At 46.2% G+C, this 26,176-nt stretch overlaps 1 protein-coding gene across 2 annotated transcripts in view; it reads left to right on the forward strand.

Moving 5' to 3' along the window:
- The window catches only part of LOC133254155 (UL16-binding protein 3-like), a 48,593-nt gene that overhangs the window by 9,457 nt on the left and 12,960 nt on the right, over positions 1–26,176 (forward strand). Inside the window, exons 2-3 of one of the 2 annotated variants that reach the window (XM_061428281.1) lie at positions 9,387–9,456; positions 9,789–9,888. In XM_061428281.1, coding sequence (XP_061284265.1) covers positions 9,846–9,888 — 43 coding nt within the window. In that variant the 5' untranslated portion in view covers positions 9,387–9,456; positions 9,789–9,845. Of the gene's footprint in view, positions 1–9,386; positions 9,457–9,788; positions 9,889–15,229; positions 16,510–26,176 lie in introns of those variants that run through there. The other variant, XM_061428280.1, reaches the window with a different exon arrangement.

Raw genomic sequence — 26,176 nt, forward strand, 5'->3', positions numbered from 1 at the left:
GAGTACATCAAGGCTGTATGTATATTGTCACCCTGCTTATTTAACTTATATGCAGAGTACATCATGAGAAACGCTAGGCTGGAAGGAAGCACACGCTGGAATCAAGATTGCCGGGAGAAATATCAATAACCTTAGATATGCAGATGACACCACCCTTATGGAAGAAAGTGAAGAAGAACTAAAGAGCCTTTTGATGAAAGTCAAAGAGGAGAGTGAAAAAGTTCGCTTAAAGCTCAACATTCAGAAAACGAAGATCATGGCATCTGGTCTCATCACTTCATGGCAACTAGATGGGGAAACAGTGGAAACAGTGTCAGACTTTATTTTTCTGGGCTCCAGAATCACTGCAGATGGTGATTGCAGATGTGAAATTAAAAGATGCTTACTCCTTGGAAGGAAAGTTATGACCAACCTAGACAGCATATTAAAAAGCAGAGACATTACTTTGTCAACAAAGGTCCATCTAGTCAAGGCTATGATTTTTCCAGTGGTCATGTATGGATGTGAGAGCTAGACTATAAAGAAAGCTGAGCGCCAAAGAATTGATGCTTTTGAACTGTGATGTTGGAGAAGAGTCTTGAGAGTCCCTTGGACTGCAAGGAGATCCAACCAGTCCATCCTAAAGGAGTTCAGTCCTGGGTGTTTATTGGTAGGACTGATGTTGAAGCTGAAACTCCAATCCTTTGGCCACCTGATGCAAAGAGCTGACTCATTTGAAAAGACCCTGATGCTGGGAAAGATTGAGGGCAGGAGGAGAAGGGGACGACAGAAGATGAGACGGTTGGATGGCATCACCAACTCAATGGACATGGTTTGTGTGGACTCCGGGAATTGGTGATGGACAGGGAGGCCTGGCATGCTGCGGTTCATGGGGTGGCAAAGAGTCGGACACAGCTGAGTGACTGAACTGAACTGAAATAAATAGATGAGCTAAATAAAACACATGGCAGCAGGCCGTTTATTCTTCCGACTGTTCCGTTACTCCCACCACCCTTCTAGGCAGTCTGTGATCAAGTCTGCGACAAGTTAGAGGGCGCAGGGCACCACCCCACCTCTAGGAACAGTCCCTCTCTGCTCCTCCCCCACAGTGGTTCCATGTTCACCTTGAACCTCCAGGGTCCGAGGGACATGGTCTTCCCCAGCACCCCTCACTTCACACTGCCTCCCACACGGAATGTCTGTTGTGTATTGGTTTGATCTGATTTCAAATCCACTTGCTTTTGACTTAAATGAGGTTGTACTACTTGTTTATGACTTAAGTGAAATGTTCTAGTCCACTTGTTTATAACAAAAACAAAAAAGTTAGTTTTTCATGGTAAAGTTATTTTGAGACTAGAATGATGTAAGATGTGACCGAGTGTCATTTCATCCGGTGTGGTTCATAAGCACTTTTTAGATCATCTGCCATGGGTCCTCCCTGGGAGCTTGTCCAGAGAACACACCCATTATGGAGTGTGAGCTCTTTATCTATTCTAGATGTCAGTCACTTACCAGACATATGTGTGCTCGTTCTTGTGTTCATTCGCTCGGTTGTGTTTGACTCTTTGCGACCCTATGGACTGTAGACCGTCAGGCTCCCCTGTCCATGGGGTTTGCCAGGCAAGAAGACTGGAGTGAGTTGCTGTGTCCTCCTCCAGGGAATCTTCCTGATCCGGGATCGAACTTGTGTCTCCTGCGTTGGCAGGCGGATTCTTTACCAATGAGCCACCTGGAAGCCCTACCAGACACATGACTTGCAAATATCTTCTCTCATTTTTTCACTTTCTTCATGGTATCCTTTAAAAAGCAATTTTTAAAAAAAAATTTGAAAAAAGTCTTTTTTTTTTTTCTGTTGTCATTTGTGGCTAGTATTGTATTTAAGAAGAGTTTTGTCAAATGCAAAGGCAAAGATTCACTCATCTTTTCTTCTAAGACTTTCATAGTTTTAGCTCTTCAATGTATGTCTATGATCCCATTTGAGTTAATTTTGTATATGGTGTAAGGGGGCGGGTCAACCTCATTCTTTTGCATGTGACTCTCCAGTTGCCCCAGCACCTTTTGCTGAAAACACTCTTCTTTGCCCTTGACTTGAAAATCAGTTGACCATTGTCGACTTATAAAATAGTCACAACCTACAAGTTGAGAACTGTGTTTTATTTGGTGGAAATTTTTAAGACATAAATCCCGGAGGTAGCATCTCAAGTAGCCTTGATAGAACTCTTCCAAGAAGGCAGCAGGGAGGACTCAGGTGATGCAGAAGTTTGCAACAAAGGGCAGGTAGTCTGAACATCAAAAGTATTTTTGTGAATTAAAGAAAACCAGATATCTCAAGTTAGGGAATTTAGTGCTTTCCTATATATGGGAAGATGCAAGAGTTTGGGCTCACTGAATTCATTCCTTTCATATGCATCTCAGCTCTCTGAGGCCGGTTGTCTGTTTTCACCTTCTGAGTTCCTCAGGGCTCCCAGTAGTAAGTGGCTGCAGCCTGATTACTGCCATATCACACAGGTGTTCTTTTCCCTCCTGAGTACTCTGGAGGGCTGGAATCACTGATGACTGCGACATCCTTGTTTACTGACATAACAGGAAATATTCCATTTTCCGGTCCTTTCCCTTGGTCAGAAATTCGACCGATATTTGGGAGACACTTCATGACCAGTTTTGGTCCCACGGTGCTGGGAGGCTCATCCCAGGTCAGGTGAAGGTTTTCGTTGATATACCGCTCTAGGTGTTAGTTTCTGGATTAGACCCATTGATAGACAATGAAAGATTTTCTGGGTCCTCTGTCTTTTAACCTATTGTGATCCAGGAGATAGTTCCCTTCTTTTCTTTTCCCATACCTAGAGTCACACTATTATAATTATTGATCACACACAGAACTAAATATTTGATTAATTGTTTTAAGTCACAGTTACATTTGTTGGAAGCCTGGTTATACACTCTGAGACAACAATCTTATAAAATAGAATATAAGTAATGTAGCTATTAATACAAACATGGACAGAGTCATAGTGTAGTAGAGAAACAGGCATAAACAATTTGGAAACAAAAAATAAATTAAAACAAAGATTAGTATCACTAGCTGTAATAAACCATCAAATCCATAGGAGAGCCAGCTGGAGAATCCAAATTTTGCCAATATCAGGTAGAGATAAAAAGTTAAATGTTTTATCTTTGTTTACAAAGGCTTGATATATCAACTTGTGACAGTATCAGAGAAAAAGGTTTACTGGAAGACAGATTCAAGTTAGTATGTTTTCTAAAATCAAAGTTATAAATTATATTTATCTATTTAGTCTCATGTACTTAATTCCTATTGATCTGCAGGAATTAGTCACGTTTTCTATTAGAGTGTGTCATTTATTATCCAATTTAGTGGCATTACTAAAGTCTATCAAAAACTTACATTTGTTTAAACGGGTTCTTTTTATGAGTCTTTTTGAAAATCTTTATTTTGTACAAGCAATATAAAATTATAATACTCTATGAAGGACAAATTTGAAATAGTATAGTTAAAACTTTGAATACAATATAATTAGCAGGAAACTTGGATATTTCTATAACATATAACCTTTTAGGATAATAACTAGAATTATGACTGATAACATTATATCAGGACATATCAGATGTTAGGGATAAATTTTGGAATATCTATATTAATTACATTTATCTATACATTACAACCTACAGTTTACCTTCAATAACTTGACAATGTTTTTGAATTAAAAATAAACTTAATTTAGTATTTCTCTCTGAGATGTCTCAGAGATGTTTTTTTGAAGCATCCCTGAGTCAGCTGGAGGCTAAAGGAGCCTTAGTTAGATTTTACTATTTGGGAATTTTGTTAGAAATATTAAAAAAAAAAAAGTTTTAAAACACAACAGGATCATAGGTCACTAAAACAGTACTTATTCACTTCACCAAAATCACAAAAACAGTTAAAATAAATATGGCTCACCTAAGGGCACAGAAACTCATGCAATTTTTTTTCAAACAGGAGCACTTATAACAGAAAGAGAAATCAAATTCCAGTCTTGCATTAGCTTACTTAACAAAATCTGTTTAGTTAGCTTCAAGGCTCAGATGGCAAAGCATCTGCCTACCGTGCGGGAGACCTGGGTTCAGTCCCTGGGTTGGAAAGATCTCCTGGAGAAGGAAATGGCAACCCACCCCAATATTCTTGCCTGGAAAATCCCATAGACGGAAAAGCCTGGTAGGCTACAGTCCATGCGGTCGCAAAGAGTAGGACACGACTGAGCGACTTCACTTAGCACTTAAGCGTTGTTCATCCTAACTATGAATAAAATTTTTTTCTTCCTCAGGCTTCCTTTGCATAATCTCTCATCACTTTCTGTATTCATCCTGTCTCTCATTTTTCCATCTAAATATGATCAACCAGCGAATTTTTTTCCTCCATAAAATGTAATCTCATTTCTCATATCTTTTTTAACTGAAAACATTTATTTTACTTCTTACTATATACTGAAATGTTACTGTATTATTCCTTATAGCTTTACTGACATGTTTAAATTAGAATCCTCAACACTTAAAACCTTAGTTTTTAGTAAAAGCTAAGAATTAAACAATGAACTGTCTTTTACACTAGCATTTTATAGACTGGTTATCATAAACACCAGTGATAAGATTTTAAAACTTTTGTTCTCTTATAGAGTACATCTCGATGTGATAGCAACATTTTTTGATATTTCTAAATACCTTTAGTTTTTTATTTAGTAATTGATGTTTCAGTATATTTTATTTAATAAACTTTTATCACTTAAATTAACACAGTTCTAGGACTTTTAGTCAGTCAGTCATTTCAGTTGCTCAGTCATGTCCGACTCTTTGCGACCCCCTGGACAGCAGCATGCTAGGTTTCCTGTCCATCACCAACTCCTGGAGCTTGCTCAAACTCAGTTATCAAACATCTAGAAAGATTATTTTAGGTAGACATTTATAAAATATAATTATTTTAAAGAGTTTATCCCAATGTTTTTATCTCATTTACATTTACTTTCAGATTTCATAATATCAAGTTATTTTTCTTATAACAGATCTAGTAAGGTCTTATGTATTAAATCTAGGTACAATAAGGAGTTACATAATTTTGATGACTCTTGACATATCTATATCAGTTAGATAAACAAACAAACATTAATACCAGATATCAACTTAATATTGAATATTTGCCAGTTCACATGAACCTGAAAGTTACTTTAGCCACTGTCTTTAAATGAAAGTGCTTTTTATTAAAATTAAATAGTTATTTATAAATTTAATGTTGATAAAAATTTTTAGAAGTAGAGATGTCTCATGTATAATGTGTACAGAGAAATATACAGGCAAAACCATAGATCTCATAGCTTCACTTAAAAGCTTAACCATGAATCGGGTATTACAATATAAAGTTATTAGTTTACAAAGAACAGCTGAAATACATTAACATTGTTTGCTCAGATGACTAAGGCTTTGCTATCTGTAAGGTTTGGTTAACAGAACATTCCCAGGGCTTTTAATTTTAAAGCTGCCACTTTTTCCCCTTGGTTTCAGGTCTTGTCTGATGGAGCTAATTAGGCTCAGTCTCAGTCCTTGTGGCTTGTATTTACATTTTGGTTTGTAAGAGATTTCTAAGAGAAAGCCAGTTGCTTTTATAGTTTTCTAAAGAACAGTTCTGTCACCTAAAGATATTAAAATCAGTGATGATCTTTATTTTTTTATTTTATTTTGTTTTATTTTTACTTTACAATATTGTACTGGTTTTGCCATACATCAACATGAATCCACCACGGGTGTACACGTGTTCCCAATCCTGAACCCCCCTTCTACCTCCCTCCCCATACCATCCCTCTAGGTCATCCCAGTGCACCAGCCCCAAGCTTCCTGTACCCTGCATTGAACCTGGACTGGCGATTCATTTCTTATATGATATTATACATGTTTCAATGCCATTCTCCCAAATCATACAGGGTTACCATCTTTCTAAATTCCATATATATGTGTTAGTATACTGTATTGGTGTTTTTCTTTCTGGCTTACTTCACTCTGTATAATCAGCTCCAGTTTCATCCACCTCATTAGAACTGATTCAAATGTATTCTTTTTAATGGCTGAGTAATACTCCATTGTGTATATGTACCACAGCTTTCTTATCCATTCATCTGCTGATGCTCAACATCACTCATTATCAGAGAAATGCAAATCAAAACCACAATGAGGTACCATTTCATGCCAGTCAGATTAGATCTTTAACAAAACTGAAATTTCTTTTACTAATTGTCTGTTTTAGAACTTTAGAGTTTAATTTACCATGCCTTCAAAGGTTTATATATAAAGTATTTAGCAAAGATACTTTGGACTTTACAAATTAAACCCAAAGCAAAATCACTATTTTTATTAGTCCTTGTATTTTAGTTCCCAGTTTTTTTTTTTTTTTCTTACTTGTATGGCTCAGGTAACATTATTGGTTAGTATGTTTAGTTATTATCTCCTGGGTGGCAATCTATATCTCTTATAATACCACGCAGTAGAACTATTCTCCAGTGAAACATGTCTATCCCATTGTATAATTAAACAAGACATTTAAACATTTTCTATAAATCCATTTAAATATACCAATTTTATATACTTTTATCTAAATTCCATTAACTTATATACCTTTTAACTTCAGTTTCTATCGTCATTGTTGTTGTTCAGTAGCTCAGTTGAATCCGACTTTTTGTGACTCCATGGACTGTAGCCCACCAGGCTCCTCTGTCCATGGATTTCCCAGGCAAGAATACTGGGGTGGTTGCCATTTCCTTCTCCAGAGGATCATCCTGACCCAGCGTTCAAACCTTGTCACCTGCATTACGGGCGGATTCTTTACCACTGAGCCATAGGGGAAGTGCATTGGAAGTTTTTTTTTTTTTTTTCCTTTCGTTCCCTGTCCATTTTATCTAGTTTTATATAAAAAGTTCTGGGATCCCCACAGTGGGGTTGAGCCAAGATGGTCAGGCCCCTTGGCCTAACTCTTGCCCCAAATAACTGTTGGTCAGATATCGCAATGTGAATTTCTCTAGCCCCTTAAATAATGGCTGCAGCCTGATGGCCACTAGATCATAGGTGTTCTCCTTCCTGAGTGCCCTTAGGGCTCACCAGCTCTCGTAGGAAGGCTGCAGTCACTGGTGACTATAGCATCCTCATTTGCTGATATGGCAGAAGCTATTCCATTTCTCACTTTCTTAAACATCTTTTATTTCCTCTAAGCCTACATCCCTTTCCTCTCTCATTTCCTTATTAATGTGATATTTTGTGTGTGTATATAAACTGCTTTTTATCATTTATTAAAATTTTTTGTATTGTATTGAGATATCTATTATATAAGTTTCAGGTATACAGCACAGTGATTCACAATGTTAAAATGTTATTCTCCGCTTACAGTTATAAAATATTGACTGTATTCCTGTGCTGTACAATTAAAGGTAGTATTTAAGTCTGAATTCTAAGGAGATACTCATTTTTCCCTGGGTATCTCCCATATATACATGAGGTATACATGTTAATAAACTTAGCCACCTGATGCAAAGAACTGACTCATTGGAAAAGACCCTGATGCTGGGAAAGATTGAAGGCAGGAGAAGGGGACAACAGAGGATGAGGTGGTTGGGTGGCATCGCTGACTCGATGGACATGAGTTTGAATAAACTCTGGGAGTTGGTGATAGACAGGGAAGCCTGGTGTGCTGCAGTCCATGGGGTTGCAAAGAGTCAGACACAAGCCACTGAACTGAACTGAAACTTTTGTTTCTTTTTCTCGTGTTAATCTGTCTTTTATTAGAGCCTAGAACTCAGAGGGGTAGAGGGGAAATTATTTTTCCTCCCCTACAATACGAATATTTTAGAAAATAATTTTATGTATCTATCTATTTAGTCGTGGCTGTGCTGGGCCTTCGTTGCTGTGAAGGCTTTTCTCTAGTTACGGAGAGCTTTCCTCTAGTCATGGAGAACCGGGGCTCCTCTCCAGTTGTGGTGCGCAGACTTCTCCTTGCAGTGGCTTCTCTTGCTGTGGCGCACCGCTCTAGGGTGCGAGGGCGTCAGTAGCTGAACCACATGGTCTCAGGAGTTGTGGTTCCCGGGCTCTAGAGCAATAGTCATGGCACAAAGGCTTAGTTGCTCTGCAGCATTGGAACCTTCCTGGATCAGGCAACTAACCCCAGTCTGCTGCATTGACAGGCAGATTTTTTACCACTGAGCCAGCAGGGAAACACCCCTGTATTTACAAAAAACTCATTCTTTCTCAAGCTGAGTGCTTTGTCTGGCTTTTGCTTGTTGGGCTTCAGAAGGGGTACCTTAGGTCTTGAACTACAGTGTGCTTCCTTGACTGCAAGCCCCAAGCTGAGCTCTGAAGTCCATCACTGTATTTGTGTCAAGGTCATTCTCCCCATGTCTGCTCCCAGCCAAGAAGTAAGCCTGATAGTCTTGGGGGCTGAGACAGACCCCTTCCTGGGGGACATGGATTCCTTGAGAGCCTTATGGAACTTTCCCCAGCTGACACGGCAGTGTGGGATGCCACCACCCTGCCTCCCGCCCCTCTCTCCTTCAGTTTGGGTCAGAACTGCGTCCATCTGAATGGTTCTCCAGCCTCCTCAGACTTCCTCCTTCTCTCTCACAGGGGTTTTCTTCAATGAAATCCCTGTAGGTTAACCCCATCTTGAAATCTTCTTCTCAAACCTGGACTACCGTCTGGATTTATGAACTGAATGCATCTTATTTATTGAATATCAGGAGAAAAGTAAGAGAAGGGGGAACACGTAAGTTAAGCAGGGCTGTCCAGGTTTGGAACGAGTACAGAGAGTGAAAAGGTAGTCCAGAGAGTGAGCAGCTGAGAGAGGAACACTCAGGTGAGCGCTGGGTGGGGAGAAAAGGATGCTTTATGTCCCCAGTGACCCTGAGACCACAAGGAAACCTCTGAAGGGCTGGGCCACCAGTGGGAGGGGCCTCCATTCTGGGTCCCAGCGGTCTCAGCCCCCAAATCCTCAGCCCTAACTCCTCTGACTCTCTGAGGTTCAGAAAAATTGGCAAATTCTGCAGATCACTGAGAGCATGTTCTCTGTTGCCAGGTGCATTCCCATGGTCAGACGTTGGGGGAGCAGCTACTATACGCAGAGCGTGAGGCAGGGTATGGGACAAATTATGACAGTACAAGACAGAGTCTGTCCTCCACCAGGGCTTCCCAGGTGGCTCAGCAATAAGGAATCTGCCTGCAATGTAGGAGGCACGAGTTGGATCCCTGCGTTGGGAAGATCCCCTGGAGAAGGAAATGGCAACCCATGCCAGTATTCTTACCTGGAAAATCCCTGGTGGGCTACAGTCAGTGGGGTTGCAAAGAATCAGACATGCCTGAGCTACTAACACACGTATCCTCCAAAGGCTCACAGTCTGTCTGGACACACAGGATGTTCAGTGGATAGTGAAGAGGCGGAACATCCTGGAAAACATGGTAAGTGAACACAGGGCACAGGGTGGCCAGAGGCCTCCTGGGGAAGAAGGTAGGACACAGCAAGAGGCAGAGTGAAGAGGAAGACTAGAGGGAGGAGTTATAAACCAAGGGTCTGCTTTCCAGAAGATCCAGAGAGAGGCGCAGTGCGAGGAGGGATCTACCTTGGGGTCTAAGAGGCAAGATTCCAGAGTAGTGATGAAAGAGATTTTCACATATTGGGATATAGGGAAGTCATTCTGGCTTATACATGAGTTCACTTGAATTTTATGTTAGTTAAGATAGCCTGGTTGTGGCCTATCAAACAAACTTTGTACGTCTACTTTAATTACTAGGGAAAAGGACACCCTGACCAGAAGTAAAGAATGTCCATGCTAAAAATGAAGAATTAAATGCCCTTCCTCCTGGGATTCCAATGCTGGTCCTTCTCTGATGGTAAGACGCCCTTCCCAGGGGCCAAGGCTGTACTGACTGGATGTGTACATGCTGGTCTGTTCTTTTTTGAATCATTGGAGAAATATAAGCCTCACTTCTTCAATGTTCTTTGTTCTGACAAGATATAAGACTGTGCAAAAAACCCTACTTCTCTGGAGCACGTTCTCAGAGTAATCTGAAAGCTGGCTACTGGGCTAGCTGTTTGTTTGGCTCCAATAGAATTCTTTTCTATTCTTATTATAAATTGTTTTTTGGTTATTTCTGTTGACAGAGGGCCAGGCTCTCTCTCAAACACTGGGAGGGGACAACTTCCCTGGTACCTCCTGGCTAATCTACAGGCCCCTCTAAACACACCTGGAAATCAGACAGACACACACACACACACACATCTGAAGAAAGAAACAGGCAAAGCCCCAAGCACCTGGCTCAGAAGATTGAGGGAAGGATGAGAAAGACTCATCTTCTTCCTCCACCAAGGCAGAGTTCCCTCCTCCTTGGCTGAGGGGACCCAGCTCTGCAGAACGATGACCAGTGCCAGGAGAGAGAAAAGGCATCGTGCAGCCGTGCTCCACAGACAAGGCAGTGGCAGGAGCCTCAGCTTCACCTAAGGCCACAGGGGTGGGAGGCCAGGCCTGAAGCTGCAGCCCCTCCTGCCTTTCCAGGTCCTGTGCTGCTGTTAGGGGTGGGTTCCTAGAAGTGGCACCGACCCGGGTTCTGGTGAGGTAGGCAACAGTGGGCCTCTGGGCTGGACACCTGGTATTTGTCAGGTGGGATAAAATTCAAGCTTTGTTCTCACTCCAAGGACAAAGTTAGTGGCAAAAGTCGAGCTCTGCTGAAGCAGAGATAAGGTGCCCACTCCTGAGGTTAAGGAAGACTTCCCTGTGTGCACATGTGCAGGAAGGCTTCTTGGAGGTCAAAAAGGGAGGCCCCCCATAATAAGTGTGAACATGTATGTATAGGCCTTTGTGATGGGATCCAACTTAGAAGAACATTGCACATGCTACAGTTCTCAAGGGGCTCATAGCATATTGTTAAAATATGGCCCACTGTGGTGCCCTGACCAACAAGGGATGAAGTCACAGTGGCCACATTGCCCTGGGGGCAGACTGTACCTTCCTTAAGGCGATATCCTGTTTTCCCTGCTGGTGCCAGTTTCTCAAGACTACATGACCACCCGACTGTGAGACCCCTTCGACTAAGTGACCATAAGACCCCAGCTGCAGGCTAAAGATAAACTGAGGCCCCCTTCCTCCAGGGCACAATTTCCCATCGACAGGGTATAAGAAGGGTTGGCTGTAAAAAGAGAGCACTGGTTTCTCTCTATAGCCAGTCACTTTCTTTCTTTCTTCCTATAATAAATCTTTCTCTGCTTGAATGCCTGGCTCACTCTCTTTTTCATCGCGCTTGCCTTACGTTTCTGGTACTGACACATGGGAGGGAAGACCCACTGCGGCCAGGTGGGCTCCTCTCCTGAGCCCACCTCTGGTAGTTCCCTCCCTTGGACCTTGCTAAGAAACCGAAGGGAGTCCCCAGGATGGGACTCTCCACTTGCCTTCCTGGATTGACATCCACACGCAGGCTCTAATTTCATCAGCTGCAGGGGTGAGTGAATTCCTGCTCTCTGGGATCCTCTTTCTCTGGTCTGGTTTTTGAAGCCCTAGAGCTAGGCAAAGGATCCCCTCAGCCCTTGGGCTCTGGTCTCACTTTGAAATAGGGGATGCCCACTTCAAAAAAATAAAATAGCTGAGCACCGAAGAATTGGTGCTTTTGAACCGTCGTGTGGTGTTGGAGAAGACTCTTGAGAGTCCCTTGGACAGCAAGGAGCTCTAACTGGTCCATCCTAAAGGAAATCAATCCTGTATATTCATTGGAAGAACTGATGCTGAAGCTGAAACTCCAATCATTTGGCCATCTGATGTGAAGAACTGACTTATTTGAAAATATCCTGATGCTGGGAAAGATTAAAGGCAGGAGGAGAAGGGGATTACAGAGGAGGAGGTGGTTGGATGGCATCACGGATTCGATGGACATGAGTTTGAATAAACTCTGGGAGTTGGTGATGGACAGGGAAGCCTGGCGTGCTGCAGTCCATGGGGTCACAAAGAGTCGGATACGACTGAGTGACTGAACTGAACTGATTTCAAGGTAGATCCTGCTGCTGTCAGGCTGTCTGAGAAGCCCATGAGAGTGGGTACGCCTTTTCTCTGAGACCTTTCTCCTCGTTTTTCTCTCGCCCTAGTTTGCCCTCCCTCCATATTCGTCTATAATGGGAAATTCTCAGTCCCAACCTACAAAATCTACCCCTTTAGGCTGCCTTCTCCAAAACCTAAAAACCTTGGGTTTTCCAGGAGAGATAAGGCCAACACGGCTCCCTTATCACTCTAACACTCTCTGGCCACAGTCTCAACTGGATATTAGGTTCCAATGGCCAGAAAATGGAATTCTCCATTCCAGTACTTTATGGGACCTCTATAACTTCAGCCGCCGCAATGGCAAGTGGTCAGAGATCCCTTATGTTCAGGCTTTCTTTGCTTTCCACCCTTGGCCCTCTCTCTGTACTTCCTGTTCTACTTCTCAAATACTTTTAGCCCATCCCAGGCCACTTCCCCCCAATACTACATCTCCTGATCCCTGTTCGGATTTTTCCGCCTCTTCTTTTGACCCTTCTGACCACAGTGCACCTCCAATCGCCTCTAATCCCACCGTAGCAGACCCGGTTCCCCAACCTCCACCTTAGGTTCCCCCTCTCCTCTTGCTCTCAGGTGCAGGCTGCCACCACTTCTCACCCTCCCTCCAGGCCTGTTTGGAAGGGGCTCTGGGGCTTTGATCCACCCCTGCTACCAGAGTCTCAAGCCCCATCCTGACCTCCCTAAATCCCCTCCTCACACCTGGCTGCAAAGGGCCTTAAAGAAACAGGACCCTGAATCCCTCCTGCTCCCCTCCTTCCCTTAGTAGAGGTGGCTGGTACAGAAGGCATTGTTCGGGTACACATCTCATTCTCCCTCTCCAATTTATCTCAAATCAAGAAACGTCTTGGCTCTTTTTCCTCTGACCCTGACACTTGTTTCAGTTCAGTTTAGTCGCTCAGTCATATCTGACTCTTTGAGTCCCCATGGACTGTAGCATGCGGGGCTTCCCTGTCCATCACCAACTCTCGGAGCTTACTCAGATGTATGTCCATTGAGTCGGTGATGCTATCCAACCATCTCATCCTCTGGCATCCCCTTCTCCTCCTGCCTTCAATCTTTCCCAGCATCAGGGTCTTTTCCAATGAGTCAGTTCTTCTCTTCAGGTGGCCAAAGTATTGGAGTTTCAGCTTCAGTGTCAGTCCTTCCAATGAATGTTCAGGATTGATTTCCTTTAGGATGGACCGGTTAGATCTCCTTGCTGTCCAAGGGACTCTCAAGGGACACTTTTATTTAAAATAATTTAAATACTTCACCCAGTCTTATGACTTGACCTGGCATGATATTTACACTAGACTGTCTTCTACCCTCCTCCTAGAAGAGGAAGAACAAGTCTGTCAAGCTTCTCAGGCTCATGCCCATGAAATACATCAAACTGATGGTACTAAACCTGTAGACCTAGCTGCCATTCCCAGGGACAACCCTGACTGGGCCTACCAGGCAGGGCATCTGGGGTAAATAGCCCATAATCACATGGTGACTTGCCTTACTACAGCCCTCCAAAAAGCAGGACATAAGGCTGTTAACTTTGATACACTCAGAGAAATAACTCAAAGACCAGATGAAAATGCAGCACAAATTCTAGCTAGGTTAACAGAAGGCATTGTTCTGTTAACCTAGCTAGAATTCTGTCCCCACAAAAATATACAAAATTAGATCCAACTTCAGAAGAAGGTACTATTGTCCTGAATACCCATTTTATTCCCAATCGTCCCCAGACATGCAAAAAAAGCTAAAAAAAGGCAGAGAGGAAGGCCCTCAAACCTCTCAACGAGATCTTTTAAATTTGGCTTTAAAATTTTTCAATAAGTGGGAAGAACAGGCAAAACTAGTAAACGCTCAAAGAGATTAGGCTAAATATCATCTCTGAACCTCTGCTCTACACAGCTCCAAACCTTAATCCTCTGACAGAGAAAAGAAATCATCTAGGCCCTGTTACAAGTGCAGTAAAGAAGGGCACTGGGCCCGCTCATGCCCAAAGCCCAGGTCCCCTCCGGGTCCATGTTCTAATTGTGGCATAAAGGGACATTGGAAGGTGGACTGCCCTAATCCTCTCTAGGGATCTGGACATCTCCTCCCAGTCCCGAGCAGGAGTCCTCAGACCCAGCTCTGCCCAGGCTCCTCGGACTGGCTGCTGAAGACTGAAGGTGCCCAGAGCCCCAGGCCCCAACTCTCATCACCTTTACGGAGTCCAGGGTATCTCACAGTGGCAGGGAAGCCCATCTCTTTTCTTATCAACACAGGGGCCACCTGTTCTGCCACACCTGCTTATTCCAGAAAAACTAGTCTTTCAGATCTCTGTCGTGGGGTTGACGGTTTAGTGCCTACACCACAGATTACCAAGCCTCTGCCTTGCACACTTCAAAATACCCCTTTCTCTCATTCTTTCCTCATACTCCCAAAATGCCCCACTCCAATCCTTGGAAGGGATCTACTCTCCAAATTCTAGGCTTTCCTCACTGTTCCAAATCTTTCTCCTGACCTGGCCTGGCTACTCCTTCTCGAACCTACTATTTCTTCACCTCCCCCATTACCCTCCTCGTCTGTAAACCCTATAGTCTGGGATACTCCCACCATACTCCCATTTATATTTGTCTAAAAGATCCAACAAAGTTTCCCAATCAACCTCAATATCCTATTTCCCAAATACATCAACAGGGATTAAAACCCAACATCTCTAAGCTGCTGCGTCAGGGTCTCTTGTGCCCTACTCACTCTCCTTATAACACGCCTATCCTACTTGTTAAAAAGCCAAATGGCTCCTACTGTCTGGGTCAGGACCTGACCCAGGGATTAAACCCAGGTCTCCTGCATTGCAGGCAGGTTCAGAGCTACCATATGATACAGCAATCCCACTCCTGGGCATATATCCAGAGGTGATAGGTGATGGAGAGAGAGAAACTGGGAGTTTAGGATTGACATATGCACACTACCATACTTAAAATAGATCACCAACAAGTACTTACTGTGTGGCATAGGGAACTCTGCTCAATATTCTATAACATAAATGGGAAAAGAATTTGTAAAAAAAATAGATACATGTATATGTTTAATTGAATCACTTTGCTATACACCTGAAACTAACACACATTTTTAATCAACTATATACTCCAATCAATAGAAAATAAAAATTTTAATTAATTAAAAATAATAAATACTGATATTGAGCATCTTTTCACATGCCTATTGGCCATGTGTATGCCTTCTTTGGAGAAATGTCTATTTAGATCTTCTGTCCATTCTTTAATTGGGTCCCCCGTTTTTATTACTGAGTTGTAACAGTTTTTCGTATATTTTGGAAATTAAGCCCTTGTCAGCTGCATCATTTGCAAGTCTTTTCTCCCAGTCTGTAGTTAGCCTTTTTTGTTTTATGGTTTCCTTTGCTGTGCAAAAGTATGTAAGTTTGATGAGGACCCATTTCTTTATTGCTTTTCCTCATCTTTTTGTTTTCTGTTTCTATCAGAGTAGAAGCTATCTTGAACGGGCCTTCTGTCAGGAACTTCAATTCCCCTTAGATGGTTGCTGGGAGGAAGAGAAAGTTAGTTTTTTTTTTTTGAATGACAAATAATACTGGATCATTATAACTTATGTAATTTCCAAAGTTGTACAATTATACAAAAAAAAAAAAAAAGGAGGGCACACAACCTGTAGAATTACACAGAATCCTCTTCAAAATGCATTGGCACTGAAATTTTGAAGGAAAAAATAAACAAATGGGACAGAAGCAAACTTGCAGAGTGATGAACTGGCTTAATTTCAATACTGTTGTGTCTATGGGACTCAGGAAGCTGGAGGAGAGGGAGAGGGTGAGAGAAGGGCAGGTCAGTGGAACGGTCAGGACACAGACGACGTTTATCAATTAAGTTTGCCACCTGAACTGGCACCGGAAACAATAACTGGGTTAGCTGAAAAGTTTCTTCAAGTTTTCATAAGATGGTATGGAAAACCCTAAGGAAACTCAATACAATGAAGAAGTCAGTGATCATCCAAGGCAAGCTCAAGATGGGGAAGCAGGAAGCCCTGAGCTCTCCCCTCCATGACCTTCTTGCCAGAAATTCTTCCCTGACGACCTCTGATCAATTTCTATTAATTAGGAAGACCAAAATGACAAAATGATCTAACTAGGAATATTCTGGCTATCAGACCACGAAACGCTAAAATAAGTGGGAAGAGGAGGAAGTGGCAACATCCTGGTCGCGAGCTAGCAGTCTGGGGAAACTGCAGGTTAATGACTTCACCGGCCTGGCCCTGGGGCGGAGCGCCCGGGCGGAGGAACGCCGGCAGCGCCCCAGAAAGGATCCGCTCCTCTGACCTGCCATCCTCCACTCCTGCAAAATCGAGATCCAGATGGCAAAGGGAGAGATAGGTGGCCCTGAGACCCGTCTTGGCTTCCTGGACTTGCTTCTCATTGTCTGGTTCAGCGGGACGCCCGGCGGTGAGTTCCGGGATGAACCTGCGCGGGGCGGGGGCGCGGCGCGGGGAAGTTGGGTGTGCGCGGGTTCGCGAAACTTCTTGCCGGGTGGCGCCGCCGCCCTCTCCTCTTTCCCCTCCCCTGGGTCCTTTACACCTCGGTGGCTCCCCCGGGCTACTTGCGGGCTCTCCGGGCGAGAACAGGGGTGCCTTGGTGAAGCAGTAATGCGGGGACTTTGGGAGAAAACGGGGCCAGAACGTACAGGAAATGCTGTTGAGGCCCGCCAGGGCTCAGCCCGGCCCTGGGAAGTGGGAGTCCTGGAGCCCGGGGAAGGGACCCAGAGCCGCCCTGAAAACCACAAGCCCATGATCTGCCCTTCTGCGCCGTCGCAGCCGCCGCGCAGCCGCCGCTCTCCTGCGCCAGGCTCCAGCAATACTGAACCTTGAACTTCCAGATGTTCAAGCTGGTTTTAGAAAAGGCAGAGGAACCAGAGATCAAATTGCCAACATCCGCTGCATCATCCTAAAAGCAAGAGAGTTTCAGAAAAACATCTATTTCTGCTTTATTGACTATGCCAAAGCCTTTGACTGTGTGGATCACAATCAACTGTGGAAAATTCTGAAAGAGATGGGAATACCAGACCACTTGACCTGCCTCTTGAGAAACCTGTATGCAGGTTAGGACGCAACAGTTAGAACTGGACATGGAACAACAGACTGGTTCCAAATAGGAAAAGGAGTCCATCAAGGCTGTATATTGTCACCCTGCTTATTTAACTTCTATGCAGGGTATGTATGTATGTATATACATGTACATGTATATATATCATATACATATATATCCATGGGATTTTCCAGGCAAGAGTACTGGAGTGGGGTGCCATTGCCTTCTCTGACCTCAAAGGCAACTATGTGTAAAAAATTTACACAAACATTTTCAGTTCAAGCTAATAAAAGTGATATTGAGAAAGTATTCCACATCATTAAATCTGTCTTCGAAAGTTCAGATGCTAAAGCATTCCTAAGGCACGTGTTCTGGAAGACAAACGTGCTTCTGTGATGCTGGGTGATGTATGTGACTAGCTGGCTCCAAGTGGGCCTCGACAGGCACCTTCCTCCTGATGCTGGGGGACTGTGAGAGGAGAGTCAGACACAGGCCCCCAGGGCTTCATGCAGCTCTGTGAGACACCGGGCCAGCTGCTGGAACTCCACCTCTCCTCTGGATCGAAGGCCCAGCACAAGCCAATACAGCAAATACTTCATCAGGACAGTTGATAATCTGGGCTATTTGGTAACCCTCTTTCAGGTACTGGGCCACATCAAATGGGTAGATGTCCACTTAGGGCATTTGGCCAGAGTCATAAACACGTGGGCTCTTTTAGTAGCAGCATGCTGACTTCTTAGTTGTGGCATGCAGGATCCAGTTCCCCGACCAGGGATCAAACCCACGCCCCTGCATTGGGAGTGTGGAGTCTTAGCCACTGGATCACCAGGGAAGGATGGAGAACTCATTTTAAACCAGACTTTCAAAAGCCATCCATCGATCCCGTGTTTTTGTTGTTCCCCAGACAGTGAGAGTCCATGAGGAACAAGACTTGGAGAGGGATTGGCTTTGCTCTTAACTTGAAGTTGTCATCAATGACAGTGATCCTAGCTGCCAGGTCTTTGTGGAAGACTTCTCTTCTGACCAGGTAGCTCATTCCACAGGCAATCTGAGCAGCCATGTGAACTAGGTTTTGTTGAGAAGTTGCCTGCAGACTATTGGTCTCTACATATTTGCACTGTCGTAAAAACAATTTAAGATACCCCCAGTTAATGTAAGGCAGTCCACCATGGGCTTTTCCGCTTCTTCTGCTCACACGTGGCTAATAGGAAGATTTCTGTGATGAAGATCTCATAGCTCTCAGCTTTCAGGGAGCATCGCTATCAGCTGAATTTCACAAGCTCAAACTCTAACTGTTTTTACAAATGCTTGTTGCTCTTTATCTGGATCTTTTTCATCTACATAAACCCCATGGATACTACACCAAAAGGTACCTTCTGTGTATATCTTTTGAGTTCCTCTCCCTGGATAGATATTTTGGTATCATTCACCTAAGCTCTGGCCTCCAAAAGAGCGACACTTCTCAAGTCGTACTCCTCTAGCCACAAGGTCAGATAACTGGAGATGGGAGTTGTATTGTTGGGTGTGTTGCCTCTCACATACCGAGACATCTGGGAACAACTGGGACTGAGACAGCCCTTGGGAACTACTGCTGGTGCTGATGCTATCTCCCAGTTCAATCCTTTTCACACTATGAAGATGCAAAACAGCTAATACTAGTACTACAAGAAATATACCTGGACAGCAAACCCCTAGGCTGATATAAAACACACGTGTAGACATGGCTGGAGCTGCATGTACAGGATCATAAATGGGTTCCTCCGCTGGTCGTTTTGTCCAAGGCTGAAGTTTTCCTTCCTTGATTTCTGGATGGCAACTTTTCCTTTGTTTCAACTCTAAGATGTGAAGCTTTTTGAAGTTACTGTCAAGTTGAGGTGCATTTAGTGTCGTAACTTCAGAATCTACTTTGCCAGGACAGGACAGCTCAAGCCCAAACACTGATACAGTGCCTGGGAGTTCTGGGGCCAAGGGGCGCTGGGGCGGCAGGCAGCCTAGCGGACCCAAGCGGTACTGGCGGCGGCCTGCCGGATCCCCATCCCAGGGAGACCACCCTGCACATCCATCCTGCTGTGAGTGCCTGCCTCTACCACCCAGGAGAAGCCAGGCCACCTGATGCTGCCCACCTGGCCTGAGCCCTTGAAAGGTGAATAGCTCCTACCCCGGCCACCCTGCTGGTGTTAACTGATCCATGATAAAGAGCGCTGGTCCTTCAAGGGCCTAGAGCTGTAGAGAAGGGACCTATTCCTTCAGCAGGAGTAAGAAGGGACCAGAGAGCAGTAGGGAAGGGACCTACTTCCCTTCAGCAGTAGTAAGAATGTTCCAGAGAGCAGTAGGGAAGGGACCTACTTCCCTTCAGCAGTAGTAAGAATGTTCCAGAGAGCTGTAGGGAAGGGACCTACTTCCCTAAGTAGTAAGACGGGATCAGAGAGCAGTGGGAAGGGACCTGCTGGTCTTTCAAGGGCCGAGAGCAGCAGGAAAGGGGCCTACTTCCCTCAGCAGTAGTAAGAAGGAAACAGAGAGCTATAAGGAAGGGAACCTGCTGGTCCTTCAAGGGCCGAGAGGTGTAGGGAAGGGGCCTACTTCCCTTCAGCAGTAGTAAGAAGGGACCAGAGAGTCTCAGGGAAGGGACCTACTTCCCTCAGCTGGAGTAAGGAGGGACCAGAGAGCACTGGGAAGGGACCTGCTCGTCCTTCAAGGGCCAAGAGCAGCAGGGAAGGGGCCTACTTCCCTTCAGCAGTAGTAAGAAAGGACCAGAGAACAGTAGGGAAATTACCTACTTCCCTTTAGCCCCAGTAAGAAGAGACCAGAGAGTCATAAGGAAGGACCTGCCACTCCTTCTTTTGCCAAGAACAGTATGTAAGGGGGCTACTCCCCTCAGCAGTAGTAAGGAGGACCAGAGAGCAGTAGGGAGGACCTGCTGGTCCTTCAAGAGCCGAGAGGTGTAGGAAGGGCCTACTTCCCTTCTGCAGTAGTAGGAAGGGACCAGAGAGTCTCAGGAAGGGACCTACTTCCCTTAGCAGTAGTAAGGAGGACCAGAGAGCAGCAGAGAAGGGACCTGCTGGTCTTCAAGGGCCGAGTGCAGCAGGAAGGGCCTACTTCCTTAAGCAGGAGTAAGAAAGGACCAGAGAACAGTAGGGAAATTACCTACTTCCCTTTAGCCCCAGTAAGAAGGGACCAAAGAGTCATAAGGGAGGACCTGCCACTCCCTCTTTTGCCAAGAACAGTATGTAAGGGGGCTACTCCCCTCAGCAGTAGTAAGGAGGGACCAGAGAGCAGTTCAGAAGGGACCTGCTGATCCTTCATGGCTGAGAACAGTAGAGAAGTGGCCTACTTCCCTCAGGAGTAGTAAGAAGGGACCAGAGAGCAATAGGGAAGGGAACCTGCTGGTCCTTCAAGGGCCGAGTGAAGTAGGGAAGTGGCCTACTTCCCTCAGCAGTAGTAAGAAGGGACCAGAGAGCAATACGGAAGGGAACCTGCTGGTCCTTCAAGGGCTGAGTGAAGTAGGGAAGTGGCCTACTTCCCTCAGCAGGAGTAAGGAGGGACCAGAGAGCAGTGGGAAGGGACCTGCTGGTCCTTCAAGGGCCAAGAGCAGCAGGGAAGGGGCCTACTTCCCTTCAGCAGTAGTAAGAAAGGACCAGAGAACAGTAGGGAAATTACCTACTTCCCTTTAGCCCCAGTAAGAAGGGACCAAAGAGTCATAAGGAAGGACCTGCCACTCCTTCTTTTGCCAAGAACAGTATGTAAGGGGGCTACTCCCCTCAGCAGTAGTAAGGAGGGACCAGAGAGCAGTTCAGAAGGGACCTGCTGATCCTTCATGGCTGAGAACAGTAGAGAAGTGGCCTACTTCCCTCAGCAGTAGTAAGAAGGGACCAGAGAGCAATAGGGAAGGGAAACTGCTGGTCCTTCAAGGGCCGAGTGAAGTAGGGAAGTGGCCTGCTTCCCTCAGCAGTAGTAAGAAGGGACCAGAGAGCAATGGGGAAGGGAACCTGCTGGTCCTTCAAGGGCTGAGTGAAGTAGGGAAGTGGCCTACTTCCCTCAGCAGGAGTAAGGAGGGACCAGAGAGCAATAGGGAAGGGACCTGCTGGTCCTTCAAGGGCCAAGAGCAGGAGGGAAGGGGCCTACTTCCCTTCAGCAATAGTAAGAAAGGACCAGAGAACAGTAGGGAAATTACCTACTTCCCTTTAGCCCCAGTAAGAAGAGACCAGAGAGTCATAAGGAAGGACCTGCCACTCCTTCTTTTGCCAAGAACAGTACGTAAGGGGGCTAGTCCCCTCAGCAGTAGTAAGGAGGGACCAGAGAGCAGTAGGGAGGGACCTGCTGGTCCGTCAAGAGCCGAGAGGAGTATGGAAGGGACCTACTTCCCTTTTGCAGTAGTAAGAAGGGACCAGAGAACAATAGGGAAGGGACCTGCTGGTCCTTCAAGGGCCGAGTGAAGTAGGGAAGGGGCCTACTTTCCTTCTCCAGTAGTAAGAGGGGACCAGAGAGTCTCAGGGAAGGGACCTACTTCCCTCAGCAGTAGTAAGGAGGGACCAGAGAGCAGCAGAGAAGGGACCTGCTGGTCTTCAAGGGCCGAGTGCAGCAGGGAAGGGGCCTACTTCCCTTCAGCAGGAGTAAGAAAGGACCAGAGAACAGTAGGGAAATTACGTACTTCCCTTTAGCCCCAGTAAGAAGGGACCAAAGAGTCATAAGGAAGGACCTGCCACTCCTTCTTTTGCCAAGAACAGTATGTAAGGGGGCTACTCCCCTCAGCAGTAGTAAGGAGGGACCAGAGAGAAGTTCAGAAGGGACCTGCTGATCCTTCATGGCTGAGAACAGTAGAGAAGTGGCCTACTTCCCTCAGCAGTAGTAAGAAGGGACCAGAGAGCAGTAGGGAGGGACCTGCTGGTCCTTCAAGAGCCGAGAGGAGTATTGAAGGGACCTACTTCCCTTTTGCAGTAGTAAGAAGGGACCAGAGAGCAATAGGGAAGGGACCTGCTGGTCCTTCAAGGGCCAAGAGCAGCAGGGAAGGGGCCTACATCCCTTCAGCCGTAGTAAGAAAGGACCAAAGAACAGTAGGGAAATTACCTACTTCCCTTTAGCCCCAGTAAGAAGGGACCAAAGAGTCATAAGGAAGGACCTGCCACTCCTTCTTTTGCCAAGAACAGTATGTAAGGGGGCTACTCCCCTCAGCAGTAGTAAGGAGGGACCAGAGAGAAGTTCAGAAGGGACCTGCTGATCCTTCATGGCTGAGAACAGTAGAGAAGTGGCCTACTTCCCTCAGCAGTAGTAAGAAGGGACCAGAGAGCAATAGGGAAGGGAACCTGCTGGTCCTTCAAAGGCCGAGTGCAGTAGGGAAGGGGCCTACTTCCTTCAGCAGTAGTAAGAAGGGACCAGAGAGTCTCAGGGAAGGGATCTCCTTCCCTTCAGCAGGAGTAAACAGGGACCAGAGAGCAGCAGGGAAGGGACCTACTTCCCTTCAGCAGTAGTAAGAAAGGACCAGAGAACAGTAGGGAAATTACCTACTTCCCTTTAGCCCCAGTAAGAAGAGACCAGAGAGTCATAAGGAAGGACCTGCCACTCCTTCTTTTGCCAAGAACAATATGTAAGGGGGCTACTCCCCTCAGCAGTAGTAAGGAGGGACCAGAGAGCAGTAGGCAGGGACCTGCTGGTCCTTCAAGAGCCGAGAGGAGTATGGAAGGGACCTACTTCCCTTTGCAAGAGTAAGAAAGGACCAGAGAACAGTAGGGAAATTACCTACTTCCCTTTAGCCCCAGTAAGAAGGACCAAAGAGTCGTAAGGAGGACCTGCCACTCCTTCTTTGCCAAGAACAGTATGTAAGGGGCTACTCCCTCAGCAGTAGTAAGAAGGACCAGAGAGCAATAGGAAGGAACCTCTGGTCCTTCAAGGGCCGAGTGCAGTAGGGAAGGGCCTACTTCCCAGCAGTAGTTAGAAGGACCAGAGAATAGGAGGAACCTGCTGGTCCTTCAAGGGCCGAGTGAAGTAGGGAAGTGGCCTACTTCCTCAGCAGTAGTAAGAAGGACCAGAGAGCAATAGGGAAGGGAACCTGCTGGTCCTTCAAGGGCCGAGTGCAGTAGGGAAGTGGCCTACTTCCCTCAGCAGTAGTAAGAAGGGACCAGAGAGCAATAGGGAAGGGCACCTGCTGGTCCTTCAAGGGCCGAGTGCAGTAGGGAAGGGGCCTACTTCCCTTCAGCAGTAGTAAGAAAGGACCAGAGAACAGTAGGGAAATTACCTACTTCCCTTTAGCCCCAGTAAGAAGGGACCAAAGAGTCATAAGGAAGGACCTGCCACTCCTTCATTTGCCAAGAACAGTATGTAAGGGGGCTACTCCCCTCAGCAGTAGTAAGGAGGGACCAGAGAGCAGTTCAGAAGGGACCTGCTGATCCTTCATGGCTGAGAACAGTAGAGAAGTGGCCTACTTCCCTCAGCAGTAGTAAGGGACCAGAGAGCAATAGGGAAGGGAACCTGCTGGTCCTTCAAGGGCCGAGTGAAGTAGCGAAGTGGCCTACTTCCCTCAGCAGTAGTAAGAAGGGACCAGAGAGTCTCAGGGAAGGGATCTCCTTCCCTTCAGCAGGAGTAAACAGGGACCAGAGAGCAGCAGGGAAGGGACCTACTTCCCTTCAGCAGTAGTAAGAAAGGACCAGAGAACAGTAGGGAAATTACCTACTTCCCTTTAGCCCCAGTAAGAAGAGACCAGAGAGTCATAAGGAAGGACCTGCCACTCCTTCTTTTGCCAAGAACAATATGTAAGGGGGCTACTCCCCTCAGCAGTAGTAAGGAGGGACCAGAGAGCAGTAGGGAGGGACCTGCTGGTCCTTCAAGAGCCGAGAGGAGTATGGAAGGGACCTACTTCCCTTTTGCAAGAGTAAGAAAGGACCAGAGAACAGTAGGGAAATTACCTACTTCCCTTTAGCCCCAGTAAGAAGGGACCAAAGAGTCGTAAGGGAGGACCTGCCACTCCTTCTTTTGCCAAGAACAGTATGTAAGGGGGCTACTCCCCTCAGCAGTAGTAAGAAGGGACCAGAGAGCAATAGGGAAGGGAACCTCCTGGTCCTTCAAGGGCCGAGTGCAGTAGGGAAGGGGCCTACTTCCCTCAGCAGTAGTTAGAAGGGACCAGAGAATAGGGAGGGAACCTGCTGGTCCTTCAAGGGCCGAGTGAAGTAGGGAAGTGGCCTACTTCCCTCAGCAGTAGTAAGAAGGGACCAGAGAGCAATAGGGAAGGGAACCTGCTGGTCCTTCAAGGGCCGAGTGAAGTAGGGAAGTGGCCTACTTCCCTCAGCAGTAGTAAGAAGGGACCAGAGAGCAATAGGGAAGGGAACCTGCTGGTCCTTCAAGGGCCGAGTGCAGTAGGGAAGTGGCCTACTTCCCTCAGCAGTAGTAAGAAGGGACCAGAGAGCAATAGGGAAGGGCACCTGCTGGTCCTTCAAGGGCCGAGTGCAGTAGGGAAGGGGCCTACTTCCCTTCAGCAGTAGTAAGAAAGGACCAGAGAACAGTAGGGAAATTACCTACTTCCCTTTAGCCCCAGTAAGAAGGGACCAAAGAGTCATAAGGAAGGACCTGCCACTCCTTCATTTGCCAAGAACAGTATGTAAGGGGGCTACTCCCCTCAGCAGTAGTAAGGAGGGACCAGAGAGCAGTTCAGAAGGGACCTGCTGATCCTTCATGGCTGAGAACAGTAGAGAAGTGGCCTACTTCCCTCAGCAGTAGTAAGAAGGGACCAGAGAGCAATAGGGAAGGGAACCTGCTGGTCCTTCAAGGGCCGAGTGAAGTAGGGAAGTGGCCTACTTCCCTCAGCAGTAGTAAGAAGGGACCAGAGAGTCTCAGGGAAGGGATCTCCTTCCCTTCAGCAGGAGTAAACAGGGACCAGAGAGCAGCAGGGAAGGGGCCTACTTCCCTTCAGCAGTAGTAAGAAAGGACCAGAGAACAGTAGGGAAATTACCTACTTCCCTTTAGCCCCAGTAAGAAGAGACCAGAGAGTCATAAGGAAGGACCTGCCACTCCTTCTTTTGCCAAGAACAGTATGTAAGGGGGCTACTCCCCTCAGCAGTAGTAAGGAGGGACCAGAGAGCAGTAGGGAGGGACCTGCTGGTCCTTCAAGAGCCGAGAGGAGTATGGAAGGGACCTACTTCCCTTTTGCAGTAGTAAGAAGGGACCAGAGAGCAATAGGGAAGGGACCTGCTGGTCCTTCAAGGGCCGAGTGAAGTAGGGAAGGGGCCTACTTCCCTTCTGCAGTAGTAAGAAGGGACCAGAGAGTCTCAGGGAAGGGACCTACTTCCCTCAGCAGTAGTAAGGAGGGACCAGAGAGCAGCAGAGAAGGGACCTGCTGGTCTTCAAGGGCCGAGTGCAGCAGGGAAGGGGCCTACTTCCCTTAAGCAGGAGTAAGAAAGGACCAGAGAACAGTAGGAAATTACCTACTTCCCTTTAGCCCCAGTAAGAAGGGACCAAAGAGTCATAAGGAGGACCTGCCACTCCTTCTTTGCCAAGAACAGTATTTAAGGGGCTACTCCCTCAGCAGTAGTAAGGAGGGACCAGAGAGCAGTTCAGAAGGGACCTGCTGATCCTTCATGGCTGAGAACAGTAGAGAAGTGGCCTACTTCCCTCAGCAGTAGTAGAGGGACCAGAGAGCAATAGGAAGGAACCTGCTGGTCCTTCAAGGCCGAGTGAAGTAGGAAGGGCCTACTTCCCTCAGCAGTAGTAAGAAGGGACCAGAGAGCAATAGGGAAGGGAACCTGCTGGTCCTTCAAGGGCCGAGTGCAGTAGGGAAGTGGCCTACTTCCCTTCAGCAGTAATAAGAAGGGACCAGAGAGCAATAGGGAAGGGCACCTGCTGGTCCTTCAAGGGCCGAGTGCAGTAGGGAAGGGGCCTACTTCCTTCAGCAGTAGTAAGAAGGGACCAGAGAGTCTCAGGGAAGGGATCTCCTTCCCTTCAGCAGGAGTAAACAGGGACCAGAGAGCAGCAGGGAAGGGACCTGCTGGTCTTCAAGGGCCGAGTGCAGCAGGGAAGGGGCCTACTTCCCTTCAGCAGGAGTAAG

This window comes from Bos javanicus, chromosome 9 (genome assembly GCF_032452875.1).
Source record: "Bos javanicus breed banteng chromosome 9, ARS-OSU_banteng_1.0, whole genome shotgun sequence".
Taxonomy (NCBI): Eukaryota; Metazoa; Chordata; class Mammalia; order Artiodactyla; family Bovidae; genus Bos; species Bos javanicus.